Below are 13848 nucleotides of genomic sequence, written 5' to 3'. Positions count from 1 at the left end.
TCTTAGTTTTATTGTTATTTCATGTATCATGCCTGCACATAGTCTATTTCAAAGTGGACGATTTCTAAGTTTGACGGGCACTTCAGCTTCAAGAACCCATTCACAACATTTTGACTGTTCTTGTAATATTCACACTGCTCATCTTAATCATGCCCGTGAGATATATCTACCCGTGCTGATGTTTTCTTTCAATAGATATGTATTCTATATTTGAAGAGGTAGATATATTGGAGTTTAGTTGCTGTATATTGGCCATCATGTTTATTTGCTTAAACCTCTTAGAATAATCTTTGACTTTATGTCTAACATTCTTCCATATAGGATAGAATAGTGATATTTAAAAATGACTTGACCAAAGGATATATTGCTGCTTCATGCTAAAGTATATAGTCGAAGTAATTATTCACTCATATATATTAATTGTCTTCTTTTGATTAATACGATCCTTGTCCATACAAAAATGAAGCTATTTGACATCAATGACAATTTCTAAGAAATATCATCCTAAAGATCTTTGACATCAATGATAGTACTTCCGTCAATCTACAACATTATTTCTCAAATGGAGGCCCTAATTTGCAAAAACTAGGGCTCCAACAAGTAGCACATCTCTTTGCAGATTTTACTTTAGAGGATGTTCTTGAGTCTCCTTATTCTCTTGTTTCCTTGGTAGCTGAATTGTTAGCCTAAAGGCATCATCTCTAGGTATGAGTTGATTCAAATGCTGAAACTGGTTTGAATCACCTGTGGGTACGCACAAGATACTGTTTTTTCATCTGAAACTATTCTTAAATTTTTTGTCTCCTTTCCACTCGATTCACTATTGACGTGGCGATTCCACATTGACTCCATGGTGATTCCACATTGACTCTGTTATTGTTGACTTTGACCGTAGAAAAAAAAACCTAAAAATTTATCTTTTCCTTTTATGCAGTGCTTTCTTTTATGTTTATTACTTTGTTGTTACTTCACGTGGCTGGGGGTTAACTTCACACAAAGACAATTTTTCCTTTATAGACCTGCACACGGCAGAAGCTTCCATTTGCCCCCTCATAGAGTCACGCCTCACACGACGGTAGTTTCTCTTTCAATGTTTGACAACTTGCAGGCTTTCAGCTGCAGCAACTTGACAACTCTCTTTCACCTGCAACGGCTTCAATCTTTCATCTACATTTCACCAGTGACTAGTTTCAGCTAGTGACGAAAGGTTTGGAAGTAAATTTTTAGTTTTTTCCTAACTTCAAAGATTATTATTATTATTAATTGTTTTTTTTTTTGCTCGGTATTATTAATTTATTTTTGTTTTCTACGAAGTTTAAAGATTATATAAAGGATTCCTTAGTTTTTCTTTACTTAGATTTTATTATTATATTTTAATGTATTACTAAAATAGTAGAATACCAATAGTAAGTATTACTAAATAAAAAAAATGTAAATGCCAAATTATATATTGCAAACAAAAGGGTAAGTTTATTGATTTCCCTTTTTTATATATAATTTGGTATTACATATTTTTATTTAACATTTATTAATACTACTATTTTGCTATTAGGATAAGACTATTAGTTTATTAAATATTTTATATTTTAAATTTTACAATTGAAATTCAAAATATTTATTTTAAAGCTTTTCTATATAAATTGTAGGGTGATACTGTGCTTTATCATGGCAAACACTACACCATTTACTGTCGACCCAGCTTCACCATTATGGAGGCATGTGAACATATTAGAGCATGTTCTTGGTAGAGGGACATGTTTTTGGAAATGTCTTGGGTGTGATGTGTAGTATACAAGTTCGTACAGTCGAGTGAAAGGGCATTTGTGTGCAATTCTTGGAAAAGGAATCAAAGCTTGTCCAGGAAAGGATAAGGTACCTATACTAGTTTCTAAAGTAGCAGCATATATTAAGGAATAAGAGGAAGTAGATGCAAGGGTTGAAAGTAGGTATGGGCATCCATTGTTGAAGGCCAAAAGAGTTCACGGAAGTCACATGCTTCATCATCTCATGGTCATACACCTAGCACTGCTCCTCATCCATTTATGAGGAGAAATGAAGATGAGACTAGTAATCTGAAGAGAGCAAGAGGACCATTGGAGATGGCATTTAATAATGATGCAAGAGATATTGTTGATGAAGCGATTGCTAGGTGTCTCTATGCAAACGGTTTATCTTTAAATGTTGTCAAATCACCCTATTGGCAAGACATGATAAGAATAATCAATGAAGCTCCAAAGGGGTACACATTCCCAGGTTATGAGAAGGTTTGTACCATTTTATTGACAAAGGAGGTCAAGCATATAGAAATATCATTAGCTCCTATTAAGGCCTCATGGAAAGAAACAAGCGTGTCCATTACTTCTGATGGGTGGAAGGATGCAAAAAACAGACCCTTATTTAATATGATTGCAACGTCCCCTAAAGGGGCAATGATTTTAAAAGTTGTTGTTGTGAGGGCCAAGTAAAGGATGCAAAACTCATTGCTAACACTCTCATATAATACATTAATAAAGTAGGCCCTCAAAATTTTGGCCGAGTTGTAACATACAATGCAAAGAACTAAGAGCGGTTGGTATTTTAGTTGAGACAAGATTCCCACATATATTTTGGACAACTTGTGCCGTGCATTCACTTAACCTCGTGCTACAGAAGTTGGGTACTAAAATAGCTTGGATTAAACAAGTATATGATGAATCTCAAGGTATCCAAATGTTCATAACAAACCACCACTTCTCCCAAGCTATTTTTAGATCATTCTCGCGACTAGAGCTATTGAAGGTACGGTTGGCATCAAGCAAAGCTAAGGATTTAGTCTATGTGCATTCAAACTTGCGCATTCTTACTAACAAATATGATGAATAGAAGGAAGGGGCAACAAAGTTATGGGATGTAGAACTGGAGTCTACTGACTTGGATCTTCCTATTGGTGCACCAACTTTATCAATGGAGGATTTAAGTAGCCAATATATTTTTATTGCAAGTACCAATGGGATTCAATCATCTAATGTCAATGTTGATGACAATCATGATATTGATGATGACCCATATGGTTCTGATTAGTGAGCTGATCAGTGATTTCTAGTACTATTTCTATTTCGAGCAATGACTATATTTCATGACACTAGTTCGATCTTTTTGATATCGAAAACTGAATTTCAAATTTAATTAGTTATGTTTCAAAGTCTGAAATTTGTAATGGTTTTGTTTAACTGCTAGCATATGCATAGGTACGTAAATTCTAAATTTAATTTTTTTTGAATGTGGAATGTTTTTTAGCAGCACAAATACATACATACATACATACATACATACATACATATATATATATATATATATGTGGACGTATTGGTCCCTGTACCCAACACCCTAATTTTTTTTTGTTGTCCTAGCATTTCAACCCATGTACTTGTACCCATTCCCGTACCTGATTCGTAGCTTGTACTTTGTAGTCTTGCAAATCGAAGCTCTCAATAAAATACTCCATGAATGACTAAGTACAATAGAAATTATATATGGAAGTATCAACCTATTCTCCCACAATCCACAACTGATCCTACTCAAAACGTGGCACAAGAAGAATCACATTGTAGTCCTTAACTAATGCTCTCACCTATTCCTTCCCTCTTGCACCATATCCTGGATTGATGTGTCGGCCACATCATCACGTCTATCATCGCCAACCGTAGAAACAACCTCACCACCAACCATCACATTGTGCAGCTAAATTGGACCTTTAGCTGGTGTGGACTAAACATGCTCCAACTCCACAGTGACCTCATTCAACTGAGACTGTGACTCCTGAAGAGCCAAGTGAGTACATTGAAGAGGGTTCATAGTCACCTCAAGCTCTTGGGTTAGCTTAGTCACCTCCTTTTTCCCTAACAATGCCTCATAATAGGTGCTACCCCACTCCATAATGTAATCTCTTTCAGTAACTAATTGTGAGTAATTATGCTTCAACATCCTGACAGTGTTTTGAAGGGCATGAATCTCTACTAGGGAAAGACTACTATCACTGTGCTCATTTGACATAGGAGCACCCCAACTAGATGCAACCAACATCTGACAAATAACATCACAATGCTCAAGAGCTAAAGAGATGTCACTATCTCTCACCTTCATCTGACTAGTCACATGATGCCTATGTAACCCCTGCCTCATATGCAAGCTCACTGCCTTACTATTTGCATTGTGACCAAAAACTGAATCAAAATTGCTCACCACAAAATTGCTCACCATCTGTGTGCTATCGTCCTTGGACACTTCTACATCCAAGATACAACTACCTGGTACCTCAACCAACACCTCCTCTGAGGTAGGGAAAACCATTGTTGTATCGTACTCCTCATATGACTCTATTTCCCCTTCAACAGAAAGTCCCTGTAAATCCTGATCCAGGGACCCATCCAAAACCTCCTCGGAGTCATCACTCGATAACTAGCAAGGGGTATCAGACCCAGTGCAGCTCATAGCATCATCAAATGGATCATCATATGTGCCCATATTTTCTAGTATCCACATCTTCTAATAGATGCTCAACTGCCATCACATGACTCTGCACACATGATTCAACGCTAGGGTGTGGATCAATAATGCTAGAGCATGATCCAACATCGACTGACTCCACTGTAACACCCAGATCACTAATATCACAATTGGGTGACTCCATAAATGTTTTGGCTTCTCTTGAGGAAGATTTTGCCTCTTGGCCAGGAGCAACATTATGACAATTGACATATAAATTTGCAATAATAATCCCCTCGAGCAAATCCGAACAATCAGTGGTTATAACTACCCCAATGGCCCTTGCTCTATTTGCGTTGACAACTTTAGAACTTGAACCTGTTGAAGCTCAGTGCCACTATCCTCTGCTGCCACTAACACAACCACGTCCCTATGAAATAAGTCCATCATCAACTCCGCGCATAGGACTAGTGGGTGTTGTATTGAAAATAGGTGCATGTGCCTCCTGAATGCCAATCGGAGAGAACTCAAGCCTTCTTCCCTGCATCCTCGGTGCTAGTCTCCTATAAGTGGAAACCATATATCTTGATACCCTATCTACCATTGTCGGATTCGACAATCTCTCCAACAGACCTCTGTTGATGAAGCTTAAGTTTCTCCATGCTCTCTCTCAAGGCGTTTATTTTCCTTCTATTTTCCTCACTACTTCACTAGCTCCTGAAACTACTAGGCCTCCTGTATCTGTCCATAGTTGGAAATGCTAGAGTGTTGGTCACTCCCAAAACAAAAACAAATTTGAAATATTATAAATGTTTCTACAAATTACATGGAACCTAGTAACCTTCTTAGCTCACGAAATGATTGGAGCACACAAGATATTTCTCACTCCAATACCCCTGGCAAGCACAATTTTTGAAACGCTTGATAGGGGCAGATCCCATTCATCAATAAATGCTCTAGATTCTTGACGATAATCTGCTGGAAACGAATTTTCGGTAGCAGCCACAATGATAGACCTCAAACTCCAATTTGTAGACTAAACCCTTGCCCAACAATAGATAAAATTAAGCCCAAATCAATATTGAATTGTTCAGCAAGCAAACACTTCTTAGCCACAGAAAACACAATATGAGAAGATGCCAAATTCTCCAATAGATAATTGCTTCTCAGCTATAGTTGATACAGAAGAGGAAGCTCCGAATTCTCGGATCAAAACTATTATACTTCAGCAATGGAATTGATTTTACCAAAACTAGAAACCCTCACACGAGCCAAATAAAAAGCAAATAGATAATTGGATGATCGAATGCTTTTCTCATCAAATGGACTCATTTATAATATCCAAATGACACAAGTTTCCCAAATGAACTCCACTTAAGAAGCTTCCTCAACACAACATTTAAATATAACAAAGTGTCACTATAATATAATTTATTAATTGCTTTTGACTCCCAAAATAACCTTTTGCACCATAACATAATATTCTAACTCACAAGGCCACTGTTTCTTGTGCCCACAATTTAAAACTTTTCAACCTGGTTCCAATGAGCTACGATACTAAGGTGATCAACATACAACAACAAAAATAACAACCTCAACATATTTAGATGAATAATTATAATAATTCACCCATCTTGCGAAAACAATTGAAGAGCATCAAAAATCTAAATCTGACAACACTAGAGTGATTCTAATGATTAAAGACTATGAATGAGCCTGATGAGATGACTTATGATAAATAGACGCTCCCTCCATGATTCTTGGAGCCCGAACTAGAAGTTCAAAATAAAAAATGAGAGCATCACTCAACTCCTCTAATTCGATTGAGCTCATTGGAACCAACAGTTTGAGTTACTATAAATAGTAAGTCCCTTAGATGGAGCTTAAACACACCATAGGCAACTGTAAAGCCTATAACCCCACAATTGAGACCCTCAAAACCCACTGTCAATTCACGAGGGTCGTGATGGTGAATTGGCCAAGCGACTTGCAGGAACCTACTAAAAATGGGGACATTACAGATGTGGTCGAGGGGAAAACCTTTGCCACTAAGCCCAAGTGAAGACTTTAAAGACTACATAGACCTTCATGGACTTTCTGAGTACTTGTCACTAACTTTTAGGTACACTTGGCAAGTGTTTTTTGGCAAAAAATTAGCATGAAAACATACTTGATAGTACTTTGTGACTTGCCAAGTAGTTAGATTATGATAATAACCAACAAATACAGACACTTATGCAAGCGACAAAAAGTCTCTTGAAAATCACATTGCACTAATGATTCTCTAATCTTTAGCATAATCAAGTTGCAACATAAGAAAGTATGATTTAAATATATCTCATAATTAAGTTAAAGTCGGACACTAAGATTGATACAGCTAATATCGTCATTACCATTTCATACTCATAATGGAATCACAAAACTGAAAATATCATATTACCTCAAATTATAAATAATATCATGTCTCATAATAATATAATCATATTGATATTAAATGTTGATCACAAAAAGTACAAAACATAACCAATATAATTTAATACAAAAATGTGCAGGAAAAATAAAGGTGCAACACTTGTAGGACTTACAAAAGAGCGACTTACAAAAGAGCGATTGTGATGAAAAAACATAGAAATTATGAAATAATAGAAAGGTGTATTTATGTCAATTTATTTAATAAGCTGTGACATTGTGTTGATTATATCTGATTTTCACTACAGATAAGTTGCTAGATAAAGGTACCTTGAATTTCTTTTTGATGAATTATTTACTAAGAGGTTGTACTATATACTCTGCAGGCAGATGTTTTCCTTGCTCCACAAGTCTGTAGTGCAGCAAAACGTTTTGATGTCGATGTGGTAATAACTCAACTTGTTTCCCTTGGAATATTTATTTAATCTAATCATGGTACATTATATACACAGACATATGGCCATGCATGCATTGCTCTTTATTAATTAATATGTAAAATGTAACCAATTTTTTGTGTGGCATAATTTTTGTTTCTCAAGTGTTGGAATAACAAAGGATGATATATAATAGGTAATTGGAAGTTTTCCTTAAATTGAATTAAGCTAATATAAAAAATACTTGTAGTTATACCATTGATTTTTTTGGATTAATTACTCCTTGGGTGCATTTTTGTCCTTTTCTGTGTTGTGCATATCTTTTTCTTGCAACCCTCCTTAAGGCAGCAGGACCTGACATGTTTTAAAAGGGGTAGGATTGGATCAGGGGGAAGTTCTATGTACAAAGATATTTTTGGAAGAATGGAGAAGGTTGTACAAGAAGCCTTAGTTCATTCTTCCTTGTTTTACTTTTGTGGAGAATAAAGTAGTTCATTAAATTGGTCCACTCCATAATGAATTGGTAGGTGTTACTTTTTGAACACAACCAATAATTTAATGATACACTTTATTCCATTAATGTCCAGAAAAGAAATATGGTATAGAATTTTATCAGCTTCCCAAAAAAGATTGTGACGCCTTTAAGCATTAATTAATTAAACCATAAAATGAGTTAGCCATCCATTCACAAATAAAAAATCCTCAGAAAAATGAATAAAAGATTGCCAAAGCTAAATTAATATTTTCTGTGAAAAAGCAAATGAAATTATATAATAAATTATTAAAAAATAATCTTTGAATAAAATTTCATTGCTCCACAATATTATTGAAACACATAATAGAAACGGAATTTGGAAATGATTGGCAACAACTTTGCACTATGGAAAATCCACAAAAATGTAAAAATTGGAACTGCATCAACTTTTTTACTATTAATTTTCTATATATCCACACCACAAAATCAACTAATTTGAAAATCAATGCAATATTAGAATACCTCAAAACCATAATTAAAATTTGGAACCCAAACAACAAATATTGAACACCAAGAAAGTAGATGCATATACCATTTTGGGGATCTAAAACGATCTTTACAAAAATGGATTTTATCCTCAAACAATAGAAAAAAATCACAAAGAAATCTTTATAGAAAAAATTCAAAGTTTCCGGTTCGGATTTGGGTTCAAGTGTGGGTTCCAGATTCGGGTTCAAAATTTGTTCAATTGTTTTTGGGTGGTTTTAAAATTTGTTCAATTTTGTTTTTGGGTAGGTTTGAATTCATTTTGAGTTTGTCCATAAATTTTTTTTTTTTTGGGTTTGTCCCTACAAACACATATGTTTATATATATGTATGTATCTATGTGTGTATGTGTGTGTGTGTGTGTGTGTGTGTGTGTGTGTGTGTGTGTGTGTGTGTGTGTGTGTGTGTGCGTGCAGCAACAAATAAGTTCATAAAAAACTATGCTAACAATAAAGCAACATACACCACTATATATATTAATGTTTTATTCTAATAGACACATGTTTTACCTTTTTGGCCCTTTTAGTGGTGTATTTTAGGGTGGAGTGTTGGATTGACTAAAAGATATTTAAAAAACCCTTTAAAAATACTTTTTTGGCCAAATTTGGTCTGGGTCTTGCCACAAATTTTCAAATTCACCATAAAAATGACAAATTTCATGTCGAGTTTGTCTGGTAGAGTTTGAGCAGACTTTGAAGGTCTACAAAAGTGTTGGCTAAATGTTTTGCAAGTCACTGTGACCACAACTTATAAAATTGTGACTGTAGGCAACATCTCGTGAGATTTCGCTCTCTTCTTAGAAATAGGGGAGGCTATTGTCTTAATATAGGTGTGGCTTCAACAAGAACTTAACTGAATTTACAAAAATGGCAGTTTTCTTAATCGGTTCCTCCTTTTTTTTGGGATGATTTGCAAACAGCTACAACTTCAATTTTAACACAAAGTGACTATTGTTACGATTATATCATTTGCTTGAGTGTTGGCGTACGAACAACACCAATGACAACAATCTGTTTTATATCTGGTGGAATAAATACAAGAACCCAAAGTCTCTTGAGACTATCCTGAATTAGGATTCAATTAGAATAACCAATAAGATACAAAATCTCCTAATGGATGGTCACAAATTTAATAAAAACACTTACAACTGAAGTAAAAAGTCTTCAGCTCTAAGTAATTACAAACACTATCAATTATTACAATTCTTCCTTTTGAAGCACAAAATCTTCAAACTTCAAATAGAATGATAACTCAAACGCAATATGCAACTCATAGCTTACAATATTGAACCCAAATCCCTCTTCAACAAGTGCCATAACTTACAATCAAGTCAAGATGTTATCACATGACAACTTGGATTGGTACAAACTCTCAAAACAACCTACCTCTTTTAGTGAAAGAAATTTAACTTACAACCAAGCACAAAGTCCTAGAGTGCTTATACAAATTTGCAAATTTTTCTTGCAATTCCAAAACATAAAAATTATAATGAGCACCCTCCTTTATTTATAGGTACGGGGCTAATAAAAAGGTGGAGAAAGAAGGGGAAACCCTTAACTACCTTTGTCTTATTTTGGATTACAAAGCCTAATGCACTTGTAGCCTAATTACATGTTGCAACTATGCATGTGATACTATAACATGAAATTACAACTTGTTACCCAATTACATGAAATTTTTTCATCAAGACTACACCTATTTACATTTGAAAATAACCAACCATCTGGAAAGACATGACTTCTACTACATCATCCTTTTTTGGTCTTCATGTTGCTATAAATTGATCCATGGTTGATGTGTTCAAGTTTGGTAGAAGCATCTCAAATTGGAACATGAATCTGTATCCTTGATTGTTGTGCATTATAATGACGGTTATTGGAAAACCATGTGTGTTTCTTTCCATCTCTATCTTGAAAGCATTCAATGCTCTCCATCACTCTCATAACTCATCCCTTTCTTTGTATGACTCCATCGTGTGGTTATTCTTGCCTTGTTATTTTCTTTAGTTACCATAAAATCCATAACATGATCTTTCAACCTAGAAGGTTACAAATTTGGAAGAGTATGCGAATAGGATATGAGCTGAAGGCTTTTGAGAAACAAAGGGTGGAGAAAAGTGAATGAAATCAGCTATTTCAGTGGGTGAAAAGCTGGAAAATAGGGTTTTCTGAGAGCACAACATATGAATGTATTGCAAGCTTTGAGCAAAGAAGTGAGATATATATGTGTATATATACGAATGGGAAGGTTATTTACTGATAAGTGGGGTTTTTATGCCCCATTACAAGTTAACCAACAAAGACTTAAAGCTCAAAAATAGGATTCTTATGTCCATTTGCAGCCCTGAAAAAAGCTTGAAAAGTATATGTTATGCACTCGAAAGTGGGTTTTTAACTTGCATTTGCATGATGGAAAAGTGGCTTGCTTCTTTGGAGTAGTTCAGCACTTAGAACAGGGGTTTTAATCTCGACTGCATATGCAAGACAAACAAAATTCTTCCATATGTAACTTAAAGAAAAATTGAGAGGCAAATAGAAGAAATCAACAACAAAAACAAAAACATGCGAATCTGAAAACAAAATGAAAGACTTGTATTCAAAAGAGTAAAAAAATATATACAAATTTGAAAAAAAGTCCTAGAAATAACAAAGAAAAATTACTTTAACTTGAGAAATGCAAGAGAAACAATCTTTTCAAGATCTTTGGAGAAAATATGTATCAAATCCAACAGATTTTGAATTTAGCAAAAGATCTCAAATGGGAAGTTATGTAGGCGAGGATTTTGACTATATCTTCTTGCTAAATATGCATATTCGATTCAAGATTGATTTCTTGACAAGTGTAGATCTTTGAGAAATAAAATGCATGATAACAAAAACAAACAAGACTTATTCAAACCTGGAAATGGAGAGGGATGCAAAAGGATAGGATTTTTTCTTGCAATCACATATAAATTACTTGCAACCATGCCCAACTTGCTGTTCTTGATTGAAGGAGTTCGAAAATGGGCTTTGAATGTCAAATTGTTGTCCTCAATTTTGGCTTCACAAAATTGGGGCAACCCTACGCAATCTTCTTATGGATCCGTAGGCATACTCTTTGTTTTAATGTGTCAATAAGGTGTCATGGAACAATTCGTTATCCTTGAATTGTTATGTTTGCATTCTTTTTGAAGGTTTTTGTTGAGTTAAATCTCAAATTGTTTGCTAGTAAGAGTTTTTCTTCTTTGATTGCAAACTCTTTTTTTTTGTCAAACTTTTGCATCTTTTTCTTTGTTTTTCTTTGTGTTGTAAATAGTTTTTAATCTTATTTTTTCCTTAAGTGAATAGCCCTTGGAATTTTTCTCGTTTCGAGCTAACTTAGGTCAAAATCGTAGTTGTCTAGCTCAAGTTATAGGGGGAAAAGTGGTTTTTTTTAGGACAATTGCATATCTCAATTAAAAAACCTCATAAAAGTGGGCTTTTTATTGGTGAAAGTATGATATAAAATTATATTTGATATTCAAAGTGGATTTTGGGGTCCTTTTAAATTTCAACTCATTTTGAGTTGATTTGACTATAGTTTTTAATGTTTTATTAAAATAGCCTATTTCAAAACTATTTTTCATGTTACTTTATTAAAAACTATAGTTAAATATCAAATTTGATTACGTAAGACATCTTAAATGCATTTAAGTGGCGTTTTTATTATTCATTGCATATATCAACATGCAAATCACTATATGAAAACCCACTTCCAATAAACCATAAGTCCCAACATCATTAAAGTGCACTTTTTAAATGCAATAACATATTCTAATGTGTATAATGGGTTTTAATATTCTTTTGCATTTTTTGAAACTTATTAAATCAGTATAAGTGGAGATTTTGAATCCATTTACACAAGTTGCACATATAAGTTCATTTTATGGTTTTAATGGATTTAAGTGGAGCTTTTCAAACCTATTACATATACCTTTTTAAAATTGCCACTTAAATGATCTTTTGAGATCAATTCACATGTTATTATAACATGCAAATACATGTTTTAAGTGAGTTTTCACTTATGTAAACCAAAAGTGGTATTTTTTGACCTAAGTTCCCCCACATTTTGGGACGAGGACAACGGGGGACAGGTTTTCAAGACGACAATGTTTTAGGCAATTTTGGGGAGGAGGGGAGGAGGGGGGAGGGGGGCAGCTATATATGTAGAGAAACTTTAAAATATACACTGAAATTTGCAAATATACATGTTATTCATATGAAACTAAGCACAAAGCATGTCATTTAAACACTAAAGATTCAAAGAACCATAACATACAACATTTGAATGCCATCTAGGAAATAATAATTGATTTCAGTACTCAATTGTCAATATGCATATCAATATGTGAACAAAAATATTTAAATATAAGTTTAGCAGTGAATAATATTATAAAAATCTGCAAAATCTAAATATGCTCAAAGTTATAGGCTAAAGGCTAGTGGGCTCCCATAAAGTACCAATGTATCATCATCATGTTCAAGTTCAATATAGAAAAAAAAACATAGAAAAATAAAGCAAACTGCTGCTCTTATTGTGCCTCTGCCACCATGGCATCAAAATTAGAGTCCTCCTGACTATCATTCTCTACAGGAAGCATAGTTTGCTTACTAACCCAAATTTCAGCTGATTGGAAAGCACAATTGTTGGTAGAATATTCCAAAAACACATTTTCCTGTAAGCTAATGGATGGCATCACCAAGGATGACAGGTACCGAGTAGTAGATGACATCATTTACTATAAGAGTCGGATATTCCTAGTGCTTGAATCTAAATTGAAGCAAAAAATCTTGAAGGAGGTACATGACTCACCATTGGCAGGACACCTAGGCTTCCTCAAGACGTACAAAAGTCTACGGGAGAGGTTGTCATGGAAAGGATTAAACGAGGACGTGTTGCAGTATGTAAGAGAGTGTGCAGTCTGCTAGCAGAACAAATCCGAACATACTTTGCTTGTTGGGTTACTGCAACCGTTGCCAATTCCAAAACATAAGTGGGAAAGTATCTCGATGGATTTCATAATGAAGCTTCTCAAGGTGAACGGAAAGGATTGTATTTTCGTGGTAGTTGACAGGTTGACAAAGTATGCACATTTCTTCTCCATCCCCTCAGAATTTTAGGTTGCACAAGTTGCCGAGCTGTTTTCTAGAGAAGTCTTTCGTTTGCACGGGTTACCTCGAAACATTGTTAGTGATCAAGATGGGCGATTCATCAATATCTTCTAGACAGAACTGTTTTAGATGGCAGGGATAGAATTGTCACCAAGTACTAGTTACCACTCGCAGACAGACAGACAAACAGAGATTGTGAACAAATGGCTTGAAGGTTACCTTTGGAACTATGTTTCGGCACAATAACGAGCGTGAGTCAAATGGATCCATCTAGGGGAGTATTGCTACAATACCACGTACCACATATCCATCAGAATGGCACCATTCAAAGCTCTGTACGAGTACAAACCCCTTTCCTTCATCGACATAGTTCTGGGTGATAGCCGCG

General features: G+C 34.7%; 1 protein-coding gene across 3 annotated transcripts in view; it reads left to right on the top strand.

Moving 5' to 3' along the window:
• The window catches only part of LOC149567754 (glutathione S-transferase zeta class-like), a 141747-nt gene that overhangs the window by 108622 nt on the left and 19277 nt on the right, over positions 1-13848 (top strand). For 2 of the 3 annotated variants that reach the window (XM_089821016.1, XM_089821014.1), the window contains one exon: positions 7260-7319. The exons of the other annotated variant lie outside the window; for it this stretch is intronic. In XM_089821016.1, coding sequence (XP_089677142.1) covers positions 7260-7319 — 60 coding nt within the window. The remainder of the gene's footprint in view (positions 1-7259; positions 7320-13848) is intronic. 3 annotated transcript variants of the gene reach the window in all.

Source organism: Cupressus sempervirens, chromosome 3 (assembly GCF_028749045.1).
Source record: "Cupressus sempervirens isolate cs-2001-9-10 chromosome 3, ASM2874904v1, whole genome shotgun sequence".
Classification (NCBI taxonomy): domain Eukaryota; kingdom Viridiplantae; phylum Streptophyta; class Pinopsida; order Cupressales; family Cupressaceae; genus Cupressus; species Cupressus sempervirens.
The sequence above is the reverse complement of the archived record's forward strand: the minus strand, read 5'-3'. Positions and strand labels throughout refer to the sequence as shown.